Source organism: Syngnathus scovelli, chromosome 15 (assembly GCF_024217435.2).
Source record: "Syngnathus scovelli strain Florida chromosome 15, RoL_Ssco_1.2, whole genome shotgun sequence".
NCBI lineage: Eukaryota > Metazoa > Chordata > Actinopteri > Syngnathiformes > Syngnathidae > Syngnathus > Syngnathus scovelli.
Genome location: NC_090861.1, coordinates 6,233,649 through 6,253,335, shown reverse-complemented (window position 1 = coordinate 6,253,335; position 19,687 = coordinate 6,233,649). Strand labels below are relative to the sequence as shown.

The following is a 19,687-nucleotide window of genomic DNA, read 5'->3' as shown; positions in this document are numbered from 1 at the left end:
GTAAAGATGGAGATTCTGCACTTTATTTTTACTCCATCAACAATTTCACCTCAGGTCGAGAAGTTGAAGCTACTGCAAAATTTATCAGCACCGGAGACAAGAAAAATAGCTCAATTATCTGGTTCATCATGATGTTTAAAGCCTCTAACAATGGCAAAGTCATTTGAAACAAGCCTCCGTGATGGGAAACAACAAATAGAAAATATAGATTTTTTTTCCCCCTCTAGTTTTTATTATCAAATCATATCCACTAGGTCTTCCCCCATGTGTGATATTAAAAAACTGGGAAATCTATTTCAACCCCATGAAATCTCTGCAATGCCCTAGCTAAGCTAACTCGACAAGCCCTTGAAAACATGCCGGCAATAAACACAGTACAACTGATTGCATCATTTCCAAAAGCACTTTATTGGGTTAAGTCAAGGATGAACATTTTTCATCAGATAAAAAAACTCCAAACATTTATTATTCTTTACATGATATAAAAAATATTCCTCACTATTTATTGGATGTATTTTTATACAAATTAGGCACTGAGGTGGCATTGCAAATGTTCACTCAGAATTGTAAGTGCAATTTGCGAAGTGTTGGCTATATAAATTTAAAATGCGTTTCTGGACACAGCCTCTTCCTCCTCCTCCTCGGCAGAGTCTTCAGAGCTGTTAACCACAGCAGCACTGAGCGCGTGGAGCTCCTCCATAACAGAAATGAGTCTCTCTGGCAGGAGAAAGACATTCGGGCAATCCGTCAGACGGTCCAATCTGGACTGAGCGGACAGCACGAGCACGTCACTCACTTTCTGCCGCTAGTTGTGATCCCATGAAGCAGGTTCTTTCTGAAGATTTTTCGCCTGGCTCTCGAGGAGCAGATATGTTTTGCGGAAAGTCACTCCTCAGCTCTCTCTCAGCGATTGTCACCTGTGTAGGAAATAACAGTTGGTTCACCAAAAAAAGAAAACAGCTTCAAAGTCAGCGTGTGTTTGTGTCAACCTCTTGTTTACATCAGACCTCTTTTTTGGAGCGTTGGATTTGCGAAGCTTCGGTTTCCCTCCAGTGATTCTGTTTGCGAGTTACGGCCTTTTCGAATTGCCGCAAAGTCATAACTATGCGACAGGAGATGATGAGTTAAGATCACTCTTGACAGACAGCGGTGTGTGTGTGTTGTCCCCCCCCCCCCCCCCCCCCAACCTGCTTTGGTGTGTTCCCTCTTCGCCGTGCTGACTTGCACCTCCATCTCACTAAGCTTCTCGGCGCAGCGGCTCTCCATCTCAGACACTTGCTCCCGCAGGACTGTGTGGAACCCGCACATATGAATTCCATCTAGGTTATTTTAGGTGCAAATCTCACCTTTCTCGCTGTTCTCCTTCAGGCTGAGCAGTTGAGATTGGAGCCCCTCCTGAGCAACCTTGCTCACCTCCAGCTGGGCCAGAACCCCCTGTAGGTTCCTCTGGATCTCCTCTCTGCCTGCCACGGCTTTCTGCGTCTCATCTCTGCTCTGCTCCAGCTCCTCCTGAAGCTGCCTCAGCTTGTGCTCATCTAAAAGGAGACATGCAAAGTAAGATCAATCTTGATAACAAGCCTCTGCGCCCTGGGAAAGATCTTACGTTCTTCTTTCATATCAACCAAAGCTTTCTCAATCAGCTCCGGGGTTCTTTTGAGTTCCTGGGTGAGCTTGCTTCTCTCTTGACACACCAAATTGAGTTCTCTCTGTAAATTTGTGATGCTGCGCAAGAAGAGGTGAGCAACTCGGTGAAGGTTCTCCGAGACAATGAATTGAATTTACTGTGCGGGCTACCTTTCTGTTGTCTGCTCTGCTTGCTTACTGCTCTTCTGGACTTTGTGCAGGGCGGCCCTCCTCATAAACAAAGCTGTGAAGCAAAATCATTCGGATGTACAACACTGTAGGCCAGTAACAAATACAAAGTCGGTCTCAATAACGGCACCTTGGACTGTTTCGACTCGGCCTCTGGCGAAATTCAACCGTGGTCCAAAGCTATTGAGTTTTGCGTGTGCTGCATCCACTTCTGTTATTTTACGATCAAATAACACACTAAATCTGAAGGGCACAAACAAAAACTAGATCATGAAACATCAACGATAACTACAGTGGTGCCTTGAAATATAAGTGTAATTCATTCCATGATCACACATACATATATCAAATTATCCTTTCTTATTGAAATACATAGAAATGTCATGAATCCATTCCAGCCTTTTCCTAAAACACCCAAAATTTCCAAAATGAAAATATGGAATAACAGCATAATTAAATACAATGTAAAGAATCAAACAATTTGGCCACCATGCATTTAAAAATGCAATTCATTCCATGATTCCACTACTGGTGTACCTGCATCGGCCATCAGATGGCAGTATAACAGTTATTAGGATGCTCAGTGCAATGCTGTAATATTTATTTTTCATAAATGATAAAGGATATAAGCCTGTATGTATTTTTATATTTTCGATATTTGCATCTCACTTTACCTGCGCAAGGCCTCGGTTGTACTTTTGAGCCCAACTTCTAAGCTGAGACTCTTTGCCTTCAGGTGTTGAGTCTCCTTGCAAGCCTGAGCCAAGTCCCGTTTCAAAGTCTAAGAAGAAAGACGCATTTTATTTATTGTGCATCCACGATACAAAAAAAAAAATTTCATGGCTTCATGAGATGCTCACCTCTTTTTCCACTTTCTCCTGGTCCAGCTCAGCTATCCTGCCATCGAGACTCCGCTGGAGGACAGTTGCATGATGCCGCTCATCCTGCAGCTGTTGCTCCACGAGTCCGAGCTGGAATATGAGCAGAACATTCTAGTTTCCCATCACATTAAAAGCCATGCTGTCAACAAGCTGACACCTCTGAAAGATGTTTTTCCCTCTCATCTCGCAGCTCAATGTCCTTCAAACGAAGCTGGACACAGAGTTTGAACACCTTTTCCCTCCAGAGGTGAAGGACAAGAAGACCATCAGCTTTTTTCGCCACAAGCGGGTCTGCTGAGGCCTATTTAAAGACACAACATTCAGTAAGTACATGTGACTCTGTGACCAATGTGCAGGGAACCAAAAAAAATGCTCACCTTCCTCAGCATCTTCTCTTCTTGGAGGGAGACTATCTCACCCATGGAATTTAGTCTGACAGTCAATAATTCTGCCGTTTTCTGCAACGCCATTTTCTCTTTGTTGAGCTTCTACCAAAAAAATAAAAATAATGCATGGTTAAAACCTGAAATGTTAATTACAATAATTTGTTGTGTGATTTTTTTTTTCTTTTGAACGCTGTGTATAGTTTTAACCTCAACTGCTTCATTTAATTGTTGCGTTTCTCCTTTGTCCGCAACAACCTGGCCAATGTAATTTCGGAGGCTGTGCAGAGTTGCTGATTGCGTCTCGTACGCTTGTTCCATTTGTCTGGAGAAGAAAAAAAAAGGGAGAAAATGTGTCCATCTTACGCTCAGGTCGGATTAAATGCGGAACCTTAGATGTTCTTTAAGCTCATCTCTCTCGGCGGACGCCTCCTTTAGATTGCTTTTCAGTTGCAGCACTTCCCGGGTCGCTGACTCAAGTTTATTCTGCAGTTCATGATTTGATTTTCTGGCCGAGCACAATTCCATACTGTGGTCTGCATTCAACTGTCCGAGCTGAACATGAAATAAGAAATTTGTGAACATATAGTTGCATATTTCAGGATTGAAAAACATTTGGCAAATACCTCCTCTTCATGCTTCTTCTGCATCTGCTGGATTTTTTCCACCATTTTTAACGTCTGCTCTTTGGCCTCCTCTGCTTGCTGCTCGCTCATTTTGGCCTTGAGGGCGAGTTCCCGAGGGTCACCTTGACTCCTCATTTTAGCAATTTCCTCATCAGACTCTTTCTTAATTTGTTCAAGCTGTAAAACACAAGCACGGAATGTCTGCCGTCTTTAAATAAAGGTGAGAAAAAATAACCTTCCCTGGTATGACACTGAGATTTTCAACGCCAGTTCATCCCAAGTGATCGCAGGAAACATTCCTGTCAAAATGAAATGTTTGCTTGCCTGTAAGCTTATTTTCTCTTTTTGCGTATGGCAGCGAGTGAGCTCCTCTTTCAGCTGCCTCTGCTCAGTTCTCACGTTGCTCATTTCTTGAGTCATTGTCTTCAGGTCATGACATTGCCTGATGCACAACAATTACACTTGCCAAGTTAACGAACAGTATTCTTAATTAATCTCAAGACGACGTGACTCCATTTGCTACCTGTTTATAGTGTCGTTTTTGACTCTAATCTCTTCCCCGTGTCTCTGCACTGTGTCCTTCAGGGCCTCCATCTGCTCTTTCAACTGCTCAGCCTCCGCTTTGTGCTTTTCTGCCTCCAGACACCACTCTGCTTCCCATCTGGACCACTGGTCGCCTCTCTCTTTGGATCTGTGTTTGAGCAAATGGAGCCATTTGTGTACCTACCGAGCCCGCCCTCCAGCAGATGGTATTTTCGACCGTATAAATAATACTGTGGAATACCTTGTCCTCAAGTCTGACACGTTTTCCTCTGGAGTCCTTCCTGTTGTGTTTTCTCGCAGCATCATGCTGTATTGATCATCCTTTCTCTGCGTTAATATTTCTCGATGGGTTTTAGTGAACCCAAGCCAGAGATCTGTCGATGGAGCTGCGGGGACACTCGAGTTCATCCAGGAAATGCTCGGCTGTGTGGCTATGGACTGTTTGGTACCCTGGACACTTGATGCAAAATGAGAGGGAGGCACAAGGTCATCCTGGGGTTTCCCTGGATAACGACATGAAATGTGAATTATGCATATGAATGCTTAAGGGACAAGTATGAATATGGTGAGACAAGCATCAGGCAGTTCCAAATCTACCTCGAGAGGGCATATTTATAAATATTGTAATATCACACCCCCAAATAAAATACACAAAAAGTATTTGCATTATTTATTTAGTTCACTTTAATCAGGGCTTATCACAAAGATTATTATTAATTCCAGTATCGACTTCGTTGTCGCTACTCTACGTACGACGCCACACGCAGTGCACCATTTAATGGACTAAATACTGAGTCCAGTAACTTACTGGAAGTGAAATCGGTTGGTATGTTGAGCTTTTCTTTCCCACTATTATATCGGTCCATTTTCACTGCAGTCAAGCTTGCAGGAAGCAACCCGATTCTTTGTTTTTTAAGCAATTTGCGTCACCACGTCGACTGTTCCACCATTTCTGCGATTTTTTATTGCTACCAAGCTAACCATACAATATCCAGTTTTTCTGTTGAATGTGCACTAAAATAGTAGAACAGGCGCTTCTAAATATTTACAAATCTGGGGAATTTAGACGGATGAGTTGAATAATAACGCCACTTTGCGCAATGCATTGTGGGTTAGCTTCTCTGTATGTCACCCCGAGTTTAGTCTTGCAGGTAAGCCCTTTTTTTTAGGCTGCTCTCGGTTTCTGTTGTCTTTCACTCCATAACGTCTAACTTTTAATACTGTCTACAGTATTTAATACTTTATTTTACCCTTACCCTATTTTACCAACAAAAGTCTTTAATACATAACGTGGACAGGAGGCCGTGCCAACTGTTTGACTGGCGCACTATTGTTTCGACTATTATTTTGACTATTGAAATGTTTCAATGTCAGAGGTCACTGCAGTGCAGCGGATCCTATCGAACAGCCAGAGGGAAATGACAATAAATGTAACGGAGTAAATGTCGCTTATTACCAGCCACCTCTGCTGATGTAACTCGACTTTGCTGCGATCTGGTGCATTCATAATTATGTCACAGTAGCCCCAACAGCAAAATGCTAATCCTATTAATAATTAATATCTCACATTTTCATACTTTGACATCTCAGTGTGCTTGTGCAATGGCATCATTATGCCTCTACTGGAAATCGAATGGAAAAAGTAGATGGCAGCATATGCTCAGCACCACCTCTTGCTCTTTAGCGTTGACCTATTTTCCACAGGGGCTCATTGAAATTTCAAATCAGCCAATCACCTTTTGATGTCACTCAGATAATACAACCACAGTGGAACATCCCTTGATCTAGCATAGCCTTTGTTTAGATTTGGCAGATGGAAAATTAATTCACGAGGTTTAATTTCAATGTTATTTTATTTCTAACAACCGTCACTCCCATGCTACTCAGTTGAGCGCAGACCACCAAAACCACTCTGTTAAGATCACTTTGGCCATCTGTTTGGAAGTCAGCAGGCAGCTATCGAGTTGAGGGAGAATGATGAAGAGATGCCAATTCTGCATTCCGGTCAGTGGATGGTTCAATTGATTGTTGACTCAACTAGTGAAAATGATTCCTTTTACTTGTCCTTGGCCTGCAAAACACTTCTACAAAGTTTCATGAAGATTTTAGTATTTTCCCTGTTAACTGCATCTACCCTATTACTTTTTAATCAAAACATTCCATTTGGTTTAATTAGAAATATTCTGAATAGTAAACTGGCTTGCTATGTGTGATTGCATTGTCAGGAAATGCGGTGCAGTAATCCTCCTTCAAGTCCTCCACTCTATCCTGGGGGAGCCAGAGAAGCTCCTTCTCTGATCCTTTTATTATATTCCAGGACTGCCCCTGGGTCTTTTCCCAGCTGAATGTGCAACTCAGCAAAGTGCTGCATTTATTTTCCCACAGTGGAAAACAATTTGAGCTTTTTTGTTGCATTTTACCATCTTGCTTCCCGGAGTCTGCCTCAGTGAAGCGCCTCCCTCGAGCCAGGTACGTGCGGTGGACATTCCCGAGAGGAAACATTGTCTTTAATTTATATTTCTTCATTGAAAAGTAATGGACTTCACATTCCACGAGGGTACTGGCCAAATTAAGAAACTAGCGGCAATACCTAGTGGGTTCCTATCTCCTGCAATTTCTAATATGTCCAGTATATGACTCATATATATTGTCCAGAGGCGCTTGATATGTAAGGAACAACAACAAAAAATAGATTCCAGTGATGAGTCACCTCTCCACGATGAGACTCATCCGTAAACTTGACAAATCTCAAACCCTTAATCCAATTAAGCAAATATGGTGGCTTCTGTTATCTCAAAAGCCTCCCATCTTAAAAACTTTAAAGGAACTTACAGTTTTTTGGTCTTCAATTATATCCCCTCAGCCTCTCTCCCCATCTGCTTATTAAACTGGAGTGCAGCCCAGTGGCTGGTGCCTATCATTAATTTGCAAGGCTCTTCAATTCTGCAAAGGCTTTTTGTTTACTCTCTTAATACATAAATGCATATTTAGCTTATACGCCTATGTCCATTTTGACATACAGCAGATTAGATATGGATTTGAATTTAATATAACAGAGCTTGTTTACAAGACTTGTCAACCCCCTACACATTTGTTCCATATAGCTAAAAGCAAAAAAAAAAAAGGGGGGGGGGGGGGTCTTCCAAATATAGAGTCATTAGTGATCAAAAAGAAAATGGAACATAATGCGAGTGTGCTTGTGTGCTCGGTGTTTAGTTAATGGTTGCTAAATCAGGATTTTCTCGCCTGTTTTGAGGATCAATCTAATGCACTGGCGTATCCCGGCGGTCGCTTAGCAACGCGCGGCCAGTGGGCGCCGTGGAGAGAGATCTCTATAGTGGGCGCTCCATTAAAACCGTTGGCGCTCCTGACCTTGGCGTCGTGAATGCGCAAAGCCAGCAGCGCAGACTGTGCAAAGCAGGAGATGTCTGATGTGAGGAAAGATCTGATGTGTCTCCGATAGGGAAGCGCGGGCGGGCGGGCGGACACGCGTACATTCCAGCCCATTGTCTTATCGCCGAACCGAGAAGGGGGAATGCAATGGAGGACGTCCACAGATGGAGCGCGTAACGGCGTCTGTTAAAGCAGGTGAGTTAACCTAATGATGCTGCCCCCTCCTAATTATCACATGCATATATGTCACGGTTGTTGTTGTTTTTTTCATTTACTGGTGTTTTAAATCGATAAAACATTGATAAGGCATTAGTTGACTTGTCATCCTGCATTTATTAATACACCGTTTGAGATTTTAACAAGCTTGCCATAATGTGTTCTCATCGTATCTGGGCTGTGGCTTGTTTTCCCTCTATGGATCCAGATCATTGCATTAATTAAAAACGCACTGACGATCACACGAAAGCTGCATTTTGCTCCCCCAGGTATCTCCCTCTGCATCAATTCTCCATTCTTATCTCGCACTGCTAATTCGGGGGGCATTTGAGGAATCCACTAAATTGGTTTGGACGCGCACATGTCAAATTACAAGGGCATTGGGAGTCCTGTGTTGTTGTTTGACATTATAGTGCTTCCTAAAAAGCTTTTATTTCCACAGCAACCTCAGGCTATACCTGATTCCAATGTCCTCAAAGAATTTGTTTTTATTGGTGTCAAATATAGGTGTTGATTTGTGTGCCTGTGAAGCTTGTAATGGTGAGTCATGATGATAACAATTATTGTAAAATCTCCCTACTGTGATTTATACTGGTATGGTCCCAGTAAACCTAAAGATGCTCTCTGTCATGCATAACCATCTGCAATAAATTCTTACAGCTCTGAAAGGTTTACATTTTTGAACCTAGTTATTTAGTCTATACCCATTTGCTGAGTTATAGGCAAATAAATCGTTTTAAATTGAAATCTCTTCAAAAAAGTCTGGACGTTTATGGTGCAGCTTGTTTGCTATGGGCCATAAAGCTGCTCTCAACATCTGCCGATATTCCAAAAGCTATACAATGCATCAGGTGGAAAGCTAACTTCACATTGCGGCAATACGTCAAATAGAGAAATCTTTTGAAGCCGGCATGTATAATGAATAAAAAAAAACGCTGCTCATTTTAAGAATTCATATTATCCCTTTTGATCGAGCTGAAAACAACGAACCAAGTCTGATGGTGGTGCAGATTCTGCTGCTGGATTCTGCTCCATTAATGATATCATATTGTTTAAGGAGGGAAATTCCCCTGATCTGTTGTTTAAAATATTATTACAATTTCTTTTGTTCTTGCCATAGACGACGATCTTAATTAATGCAGAAAAAGTCCCCCACCTCATTCGTGTCGCCATTGAACCTCACTAACATGTCTAGTCCTCTGCAACCAGCAAAGTGACGAGCATTAGAAAAAGTTATGTGCTGCATCGCATCATTTGTAAACAGCAGGAGGAAGTAGCACGCTTGTCTTGGGCTAATTAGTTTCTCCTTTTGGGAGGCACAAATTGTCTCTCGTTTTAATCTTGAATAGCTTTAGCGCTTGGAAAATGAGCTGCTTCTCAGCAGCAGCCTTTCACAACGCCGGAGGCAGAACTCGTCGATAAATTTGATTAGGTTAACAAGCTTGTTGTGTTTTTTGTTTTTTTCCACGTTCATCGACAAGCCTGTGAGAACATAATGATGAGCAATATAGCCTGAATGCAATCACAGATTTTAAAATGAGGGGGACATTGTTGATATCTGTTAATTTATGTTTTCTTTATTGAAGTAATTCTGTCTTTGTTAAGCCTTTTCATTAAGCTAACATTATTTGGCTTGAGGAGGCAAAGTTGGTTAGCTCATCACTCTTGTTTGTTCGGGGATCGCTCGACACTTGCCATCATGCTTTTTATTCAAGCTAGCTTCTATCAGGGTGCCTTGGGTGTGAAGCGCAAACACTTGATTTGAGAGATGAGCTGTCTGTGAAATGTTTCAACATAAAGAAGAGCGCTCCTCTCAAAGCGAGGCCGTTTTAATCTTCCTTAACTTGAAATGTTCTTTTAAGTGTCGCTTCGCACCTTTTTTTTTTTTTTTTTTTTTATCGATATGCTTTAACAGCATCATTCCAGTATCAAGCAGATGGCCTCCTCCACTAAAGAAAATAGACATCAGTATTCAGCGTTATAGGCATTTTATTCCTAACAGAATATTTCTCCTAGTGGATGATTTTCATTAGCATGCATTGATTGTCTAGATTGCAAAATTTTACGCCACTGCACTACATCTACAGTCTAATTATTGTCTTTTCAGATCGGTGTTCTCTGCAACGAAAATGAGAAGAGGCGATGGCTCATACCTGCCTGAGGTGTATTTGGATTTGTTAAGCATCGGATCCGAAAGCAGTCTGCGTGACGAGTTCAGCACGAAGGACCTGAGCCGACACTCGTCTGCGTTGGTGTTGCGCAAGGATACAAACCATGTGGCCGGCTACAGTTAAAGACCATCTGCTGCCCGCGCACCTGCTCCACCAGCAAGGGAGCGTTACCATCACCCACTGCGCTCTGCTCTGGTGGATATTATGCTCCTGCTGGTCATTTACCAAGGCCACGAGCCAAAAGTTCTACCCCACGGTGACCACCCAATTCGGGAAACTGCGAGGCCTCAGGGTGCCCGTGCCCAGTGAGGTGCTCAGGCCCGTTGACCAGTATCTGGGGGTCCCCTACGCCGCCCCGCCGGTGGGGGACAATCGCTTCATGCCCCCGGATCAGCCATCTGCTTGGTCGGGCATAAAGAACGCCACCCACTTCATGCCCGTGTGCCCTCAGAACATCCACAGCACCGTGCCAGAGATAATGATGCCCATTTGGTTCACCTACAACCTGGACACGGTCGCCTCGTACATCCAAGATCAGAGCGAGGACTGTTTGTATCTCAACATCTACGCTCCGACGGAGGAAGGTGAGTGGGTGGACGTGCTGAATGAATGATGTCCATTGATCACGGCTTGCGCAGCCTTGATGTCATGGCGTGTTCTTGGCATGTACATCGCTGTCCTACCCGGGTCATGTTACATTTAGATTGATCGAAGCCTTAGCAAGAAGAAAGATAAATATACTGTAGTTTAGCATTACCCTTCCCTCTAGGAAACACTGAATGAAATATTGCTGAGGTGAGGGAAGGTTCCTAGATTAAGTCTGTTTAAACCAGGCAGAATTTTAAATGAGTCTAGCGTATACTCACCGGCCACAATATTATGACCCCGTTGCACAGTCCAGTGAAATTCAATCCAAGAGTTCACAATGTCTGCCTTTACAAAGATGGATGAGCGCGATAAAGCCTACAGGGCTTTCTCCAATAGTATTTGTAGTTTGCACAATCTCCTAAAACCTGATGCAAGAGCCCTATCATAAAATCAGCATTTACAAAGATAATAGAGGCAATAGCATCATAAGGTGCCTTTGAGAAAAAAAGGAGCTCCCACACTTTAATTTCAAAACTAACTGCATGCAAATAATCTACAGTATGTGCAAGACGATAAACATGAGCTCGCTAACAGGGTGGACATTTTGGCTAATGACAGGATGGAGATTTTTGGCTGTTGTTATGGGCAAATAGTGGATGTTGACTTAATGTCATTTTTCCCTTAGCGACGTTTTTCCCCATCATGAAAGAATTTCGACGTAGCTTTTTTATTGAATCAAATTAAATGGTGCAAGTATGCTAGCAAAAAACTTTACTCAGGGTTATTCCTCTATTTACCTTAGATTTTTTTTGTTTTATATGAAACAGCATCTTTGTTCAGACAGGTAGGGTATCTTTTGGGGGCCAATTAGCGAGGTACAAAAAGTCAACTTTTCTCTGTTGTCGAGTCTGTCCTGGTTTAACATCGACTCTTGTGACATAAGCCATTGAGAGAACATTTTGTACACCTACTGTGAAGCTTTATATTAGTTGAGCAACCTTATTGAGGATAAAAGGACCGAGATATAGCGCTTACAAACCGGTGAAGCTAATTCATGTTGCTTCAATTTGTGTCCAACAATAGACCCAAAAAAACTAACAGCGTTCCTTCCATTTGGCTTATGGAACATGGCTCTCTTCAAGCGCCTGAGCTACAGTATCCTAGCAACAGCACACAAACAGCCTGCTTGACAGGTAGCCGTCCAAAATGGTGCATTTAATGAGCCTCCCGCCCCCCAGTTTGAGTGCAGACTAAAGGTCTCCTCACCTATAACACTGCTTAATTAAACACTTCAAGGCATATATTTGCGTAATGCAAAGTTTTAACGAAGCGCACGACACACTCCCACCTCATTTGTATTCATGGTATGCTTCAAATGCCCTCAGGTGTGACAAGATTATTTGCCGTTTTTTTTTCCTCGCTCCGCTCGAAAGTATCAAATAGATTGTCTGATGTAAATGTCTTTGTAAATGCAGATCTTTTTCTTTTTTGATGCAACTCGTATTGTGGATAGGAAGTATGTAAGGACCGTGGAAGCATGTGTTTTCTCACACAATGTATGCCTTGCAAATTCTCAATCACACACACACACACACACACACACTAACCCGCATTGTCGGCTCTTTCCCAAGAAACCGGAATTAACGCATATACGTCACCGCAGTTCACATAATTACAGCGTCTCAAAAATACGGGGAAAAGGATGGGTGGCCTTGTCTGCCGATAAAGATTTTTTTGTTTCCGTTCTGTTTGCTTGACTGAAAATATCGAATAATTTTTTTTTGGTCTTGTATGAATTGCAGGGAGCCAACACAAGAAAAAGGGCTCATCTTTTTCTCATGCTGAGACACATATATCAGAAGGTATTTTTTGTTTTCTTTATCTTGCTTCTTGACTTTAAATAATATTTTATTTACGTGCTCTTATATATGATGTGGCAATACCCGAATTTTCCAACAGTGACCTAGACTAAAGTGGGGGTAGACACGGTGATACAATGACCGGCCAATCAGAGTGCTCAATTGTCACAGATGGCCGACGCCATTTACTGGAGATCAACATTAGATCAGCAAGTGTAATGTCGTTATTTGGAAACACTAGAAAGGCAGAACTAATTATCTGCACCACAGAATTACATTTATCAAAATCTTCCTGGGGGGTGGTCAGGGAGGGGCTGCCATTGGCCACGATGTAGCTCCACCCCTGCTTTTAATGTGTGTCTGTTAATCTTCCATTGCAGATATAAGGGACTCGGAAGCTCGACCCGTGATGGTATACATCCACGGAGGCTCCTATATGGAAGGCACTGGGAACATGATGGATGGCAGCGTGCTGGCCAGCTACGGCAACGTTGTTGTGGTCACGCTCAACTACAGAATTGGAATATTAGGTGATGAAAACATCTCAGTACATAGATGGATATGTCTAATTTGTGCACGTTTATCAGACTGGCCATTGACGTATTCCCAAGAACTCACAAAGTCGAGAAAATTCTGTGTCCTCCTATTTAGCATTCAGAAGTAGCGAGTTGTTCCAGGACCGGACTGGGGAATAAGTAACTGGATCAATTCTCAGCACAAGCGACCTCCGTGCGGTTTTGTGAATTCAAAGTAACAAGGATTTATATATTCATGCACGTTGAAATTTATCAAGTCACTCTTGCAAAGAAAGCGTTCAGGTTTGAGAGGCACAACGTTATGATAGCAACCAAGACACTGCAGGAGACCACCGAAAGCTTCTCAGATTTGGATGAGAGGAAAAACGATATCGGTTCTGTTTGCACAGCCGCTACCACTTCTTGTGTTCTGTGTCCGACATATCCCAGGGTTCCTCAGTACTGGAGACCAAGCTGCAAAAGGAAATTATGGACTCCTGGATCAAATTCAAGCTCTCCGTTGGATCAGTAAGAACATCGGCTACTTTGGAGGGGACCCGGGTCGTATCACGGTTTTCGGATCTGGAATCGGAGCGTCCTGCGTCAGCCTGCTAACACTGTCCCACCACTCGGAAGGTAAGTTTGTAAGGTTTAAATATTTGGTATGGCTAAATGTTTATAATGATTATAACCTCAAAGCCTTTAGAAATTGCAAAGCCTCTATTATGCAGTACAAGTGCTGCTGTAATCAGAGGGCTAATTTTAGAGGCCCATAATCGTCATAATCGTTCTAGCTTTATTGTTGTTTTCCGGGCGTAGAAAAGGGCACCGGCAGGAAAATGATGTGATCTCAGATTAGGATAATAAATACCTTCAAAACATTCGCTTATTCAAATCAAAGTAGCGTATTTCAATACTCGCCTACCGGGAGCTGCCGTCCTCTCATGGAAGCCGAGCGGAATCACAAGAGGAGCCGAAATGGCGTTTCCATCAATGCGAGTGTGCTTTGCAGTAGACGCACAAAGGCCTCGAGGAGCTCTTTGAAGCAGACATGATCGCCGGTGGCCCCCCCAAAAATGCAAATAAATAACGGCAGCGGAGGAGGAAAGTCACATTGTTGCCGCAGTCTAACAAATCATGTGACTATCACTTGTCATATTTAGACGGACCTTCCTAAGATGGAGGCATCGCTCTACATATAAAGCGGCAACAAAGTAGCCTGTGTATGAATCAATATTTTTTTGCTGTCGCTCGGTGGGCAGCTGCGTGCGTGGTATGTAGCTTGTTAGAGGCTCACAGTCAAAGATTTTGAACATCTGTGAATAACCGACAAAAGGGAAAGTATGAAACAATATTGCAAACTGATCATTAGCGCACACGGCAGCGACAGCGTATAAATCAAAAGCGGGGATCGACAGTGATGTATGATTATTTACATCGTTAAAACCAACGGCGACGGGGTAATCATTCTTCTTTATCAATTCATTTATGCTTGCAATTTCCAGTGGCCCAGGACTTGTTGTCAATATTCTGCCCCAACTATATTTTCTTCATTTACAAGCCCAAACCATGAGTAGCAATTATTTGAAATCAGTAATGACATGGTGTCCTTCAGGTTTGTGCCAAACGATGATGCAAGTCATGTAGATTAGATAAAAGCACTAAGCGCACTTCTTTTTTTTTTTTTTTCGGAATCGTGCTCTAGGGTTGTTCCATCGAGCCATCATTCAAAGTGGTTCTGCGCTGTCCAGTTGGGCTGTCAACTATCAACCGGTCAAGTACACTCGCATGCTGGCCGAGAGGGTGGGCTGCAACGTGTTGGACACGGTGGATATGGTCACCTGCCTGCAGAAGAAGACGGCAAAGGAGCTGGTGGAGCAAGACATCCAACCCGCCCAGTACCGCGTGGCATTCGGGCCGGTGATCGACGGCGACGTCATCCCCGACGACCCCGAGATTCTGATGGAGCAGGGCGAGTTCCTCAACTATGACATCATGTTAGGTGTCAATCAAGGGGAGGGGCTGCGCTTTGTGGAGAACGTCATGGACCTGGAAGACGGCGTGTCGGGAAGTGACTTTGACTTTGTCGTCTCCGACTTTGTGGACAGTTTGTACGGCTACCCCGAGGGGAAGGACACGCTGAGGGAGACCATTAAGTTCATGTACACGGACTGGGCCGACAAGGACAATCCGGAAACCAGGCGGAAGACTCTGGTGGCTCTGTTCACAGATCACCAATGGGTGGAACCATCGGTCGTGACGGCCGACCTCCACGCCCGCTACGGCTCCCCGACCTACTTCTACGCCTTCTACCACCATTGCCAGAGCCTAATGAAGCCCGTGTGGTCCGACTCGGCCCACGGAGACGAGGTGCCCTACGTCTTCGGCATCCCCATGATCGGCCCAACCGACCTGTTTCCCTGCAACTTCTCCAGGAATGACATCATGCTCAGCGCTGTGGTTATGACATATTGGACCAACTTTGCCAAAAGCGGGTGAGTTCTAAACGTGTCTCAGCTGCAAAAGTTTCACACCCCCAACACTCTTAAATCGTCTGATTTCGACTGCGCGGCTCTTATTTAAGACGTTCGACCTTTTAACTCGCGCTACTTCATCAACTTGATTAAAAGACTGTAGCATTGGCTAGAAAATGGTGTGCCTAATTAAGACCAGTCTTAACTCTCGCTGTCATTTCTTGCAAGCTTATCTCCCTTTGTTCCTTTGTTAGTTAACTGTGGCTGAGTAGTGAGGTGCCAATTTTTAATGTTAATTTTAAATAGAAATAGATTTTTAAATAATCGTCAAGCCAAACAAATTCTATCTTAACCAAATAGAGAAGGTGCTCATGTGTAGGCACGGAGCATCGAGGGAATGCCGAGCCCTTGAGTAGAGGCGGTGATGTTACGCAATCCCCATCCTACATTCTCACGTTACTGCTCGTTTTGATTACGCCAACGCTGAGTTCCAAATGAAGATGCAAAATCGGTTTTGCACGCATACCAGAATGCTACAGTTCTCGACGTCAGAGGAAAAAACTGTTAACTGTTTAGTAGAAAGCCTTCTTTTTTTTTTGCATGTAGCATTTGTTCACCTTTTGTTTGACTTTGTCAGGGATCCCAACAAACCGGTACCGCAGGACACCAAGTTCATTCACACCAAGGCCAACCGCTTCGAGGAGGTGGCCTGGTCCAAATACGACCCGTACGACCAGCTCTACCTGCACATCGGCCTCAAGCCTCGCATCCGTGATCACTACCGCGCCACCAAGGTGGCATTTTGGAAGCACCTAGTTCCGCATCTCTACAACCTCCACGACATGTTCCACTACTCTTCCACCACCACTAAGGTCACCCCGCTGGATCCAACCCAATCCGGGGGCAAGCGATCAGGCGGCACCGGCCGGCCGCCGATGTCCACGGGCCTGAACGGCGATGAAGGCGGGAGAGAGATGGGCCCCCTGATCATGCCCAACCCCCGAGATTACTCCACGGAGCTCAGCGTCACCATCGCCGTGGGGGCTTCTCTACTCTTCCTCAACGTCCTGGCCTTCGCCGCGCTCTACTACCGCAAAGACAAACGCAGCCGGCAGGAAACATCACAGCAGCCCAGCCCTCAACGCGACAGCAAAGGCAACAACGCCGCCAGCGTGGACGAGACCCTGTCCCGGAACCAGTGCGAGGCCCTCCGCAACCCCATCCACGTGTCCCCCACTATGGACTACGCTCTCAGCCAGCGCCGCTCTCCCGATGACATCCCGCTGATGACGCCAAACAACATCACCATGATCCCCAACTCACTGATGGGTCTGTCCAACATGAGTCCGTACAGCACCTTCCCCGCTGGCTACAGCTCTGCAGGTCTGCCCAGCACTCACTCCACCACACGGGTATAACTCGTCCGCTGAGCAGACTCGCCGTAAAGACGCAAAACATGTAAAGTTGTATTTAGGATGTTTAGATGAAATAGGATGGAATGTTTTTTTTTTTTTCCAAGCAAGCTCCAGCATCTTGCTTGCTCTCTCATAACAGGAAGTGTCATTGTCACACTCATGTTGCGCAATTGCCGGCAGGCAAAAAAACCAACAACACATATTTGACATCATGGCTTTTTGGGATTTTTCCTGGAAGGAACTAATAATCACATTTTTACTGTTGGATTTGTACGGGAAGCTCTTTCTTATTATCTATTTTGATCTGATGGAGCTATGGGACGTCACGACTCATCGCAGGTCGGGGATGAGATGTTGAAGAAGCGGAAAACAGCAGTCTTGCTCTTATTGATATTTTCTACATATTTCTCATTGCTTCTTACGACGACGTATTTTTAGCGCAGTTCTTTTCAAACCGCTTTGCGTAATTTCGTCGAACGTGTACTCCAATGCCAGATCCTCGAGTATCTCCAAAATATTTGACAATTTACACAAACATGCCTTCCTACGCTAGTTAGGCTGGTGAGTAGGTGTTTCCGCTACAAAAAAAAATGTAAATTAGGCATTCTTGACAAAAGAAATGTTTTGCATATGTAGTGTTGTGTAATTTATTGTACTATATTTGAGTATCCTTGCTCTTTTTTTTCCCCTTTCAAGTTATTTTCCGCTTAATACATTGTACGACTATAACCTCTGCTTCACTAGAGAAAACGTTAGGCTCAAAATGTGTTTTCCTACTCTAACATACTCTTAATTCTTTGGGCTTTGCTTGTTTGTATAGAATAACATTTGATTGCTATTTCTTTATTAATATTCTAAACTCTTCAAAAAAAAAAAGATATCTGTAATTACGTTGTGGGTGTAGTATGTATAACAAAGCCATTATTGGCAGTTAAAATGTAGTCGCATCAAAGCTACATTACAAGTCGCCGATAGTTTTCAGAGTGGTTCGGATCACGCTTGTTGTCTGTTTTCGGAAGGAGACGATGGACTTTACGATTTTAGTTCTTTCAACCAGTCATAATGTGGTTTAACCTATTAAAGATTTTTTCCAACTAAAGATGAGTTTTGTTGAGTTCAGAAGGGTTACTCGGTGCAATGGTGATGCGTATACGTTTTTCACTTTTAGCTAACATGGTATCGAGGTTTTCTATTTTCATATCCTATTAAGCAAACAGTATTTATTTAGCCGGATAGCCAGAAGAAAAAAATGTTAACATTAAAAGAAAATGTATCATACTGTTATACAAAGTAAAATTCAACTGAACAATTTTAAATGTACAATTTATTTGTATTATTTAGTGATTCTTTCATGTTCCACTAGAGGGCGCCAGGTGTCATTCGTATCACACTTCGATGCTAAATGCATGTGAAACTAAAACCATATATTTTTGTTTTATCTTGTAAACCTGTCAAGAATATCCCAACTCCACAAATGGTATCGCATTTTTCAGCCACTTCTTGTAAATTCTAACCGCTACCCATTGTCTTCTTTTGTCGTTGTCTCCTTAACCCTCTTGTGCCCTTTCCTCACTTGTTAGCATGAAAGACTTTCCAGAGTGCTTAGTTAAAAACGGATAAATCATTCATTTGTTTCATCAAAAGCAAATACTCCACCGCAGGAGGTCATTGCCACTGAATTTACGTCCTCCAAAATGCTTGCCTGTTTGTTTCATGGCTGCTTGTTTGTTTTTCCAGCACGGATTAGCGCAGCAGAGATAAGAGGAGGTGCAAATATTATTACAGCTCCGCCTCCCGCTGTTCAAACACACGTGGAACACAGTGTCTGGCACGCAATAATTTTATCACACGCCACATACGATCCAGATAACACAGATGCAGAAGAATTTGCTTTTGCATGGTTTGTCGCTGTCCATGGTGCTGATCAGGTGATTGCATCTTGTAGCGTTTGTGAGCTGGATGACAAATGCGTTTATTCAAAGTCCATTTATCCACTGACTAATGACTTTAAAGTAGTGTTTAAGTGTTATAATAATTCATAACGTGGGCCGCTCACATCTCCCCTGCTCCCCATCTGCCCCCCCCTCCAATTTGAATACTTACATAAATGACTCTATCTCTCCCGCGAGCCACTGAAGACTACTCCTAATCTTTTTTTTTGATCGTCAACAGCAATATCATGCACCCCGTGTCCCGAAAGCTGCCTCCCATCCATTCCTTTAGGTTAATGAAGGCTTCTCATCTCTGTCGGCCTGCCTCGCGTTCTTTTCAAAGCCATTTCAAAGGTGTCTGTCCTCATCAACATTTTAGCTTAACAATGCCAGCGTCGTTAATCTTCTTCAAGCGCTACATGATGTTGCCGTATCTTTGAGGGGTTCAATTTAGTTGGAAAACAAATCAGTCACGAAGATGGTGGCATAAAAAGTTACACACTTGATGATAAGAGCTTGCTCACAAAGTCTTCTTTTAGCGATGACCAGTCCAAATGGAGCGCAAGAGAGATTCCAGCTATGTGTTTAAAAGGGCATGGAAAAATTAGAAGGGGATCTTATTCCCCCCCAAAAAGGGAGCATAGCAGTGTTCTGTCCAGTTCCACACTGGCTCCTTTGTACTGAACCCAGCTTTGACATCAACTGGGTCAAATAAGGAAGGGTGGGGGGGAGCGGGCAGCAGCTGGACCTGACTGTCAATGTCACCCTTGTTAGACAACTTCATCAACGTCCGTCACTAGCATGTCGATTTGTTTTGCTACCTTTTCCCAGGGACACCTCTAATTGATGTTTATTTAGACAACACAACTTACTGCTAAGT

At 43.5% G+C, this 19,687-nt stretch overlaps 2 protein-coding genes across 5 annotated transcripts; one reads left to right on the top strand and one right to left on the bottom strand.

Annotated features, from left to right (window-relative positions):
- Positions 1-384: 384 nt before the first annotated feature.
- On the bottom strand, positions 385-11,052 carry cchcr1 (coiled-coil alpha-helical rod protein 1). Of its 4 annotated transcripts, none has more exons than XM_049742582.2 (19): positions 10,892-11,052; positions 4,487-4,748; positions 4,226-4,393; positions 4,027-4,144; positions 3,703-3,879; positions 3,468-3,631; positions 3,287-3,401; positions 3,071-3,181; positions 2,851-2,994; positions 2,673-2,783; positions 2,487-2,593; positions 1,943-2,055; positions 1,795-1,867; positions 1,604-1,722; positions 1,347-1,535; positions 1,188-1,289; positions 1,008-1,102; positions 797-917; positions 385-717 (listed from the first exon to the last, which is right to left on the bottom strand). In XM_049742582.2, the coding sequence occupies exons 2-19, from the start codon at positions 4,651-4,653 to the stop codon at positions 602-604; spliced, it is 2,310 nt and encodes a 769-aa protein (XP_049598539.1). In that variant the 5' UTR covers positions 4,654-4,748; positions 10,892-11,052; the 3' UTR covers positions 385-601. The 4 variants fall into 4 exon arrangements, with proteins under 4 accessions (XP_049598539.1, XP_049598540.1, XP_049598538.1 ...); XM_049742583.2 differs by having other exon boundaries at positions 4,487-4,702; XM_049742581.2 differs by lacking the exon at positions 10,892-11,052 and adding an exon at positions 5,054-5,361.
- Positions 7,401-17,975, top strand: LOC125982227 (neuroligin-3). The gene is made up of 7 exons (XM_049742585.2): positions 7,401-7,833; positions 9,962-10,609; positions 12,416-12,475; positions 12,853-13,002; positions 13,438-13,623; positions 14,693-15,482; positions 16,099-17,975. The coding sequence occupies exons 2-7, from the start codon at positions 10,129-10,131 to the stop codon at positions 16,877-16,879; spliced, it is 2,448 nt and encodes an 815-aa protein (XP_049598542.1). The 5' UTR covers positions 7,401-7,833; positions 9,962-10,128; the 3' UTR covers positions 16,880-17,975.
- The last annotated feature ends 1,712 nt before the right edge of the window (positions 17,976-19,687 follow it).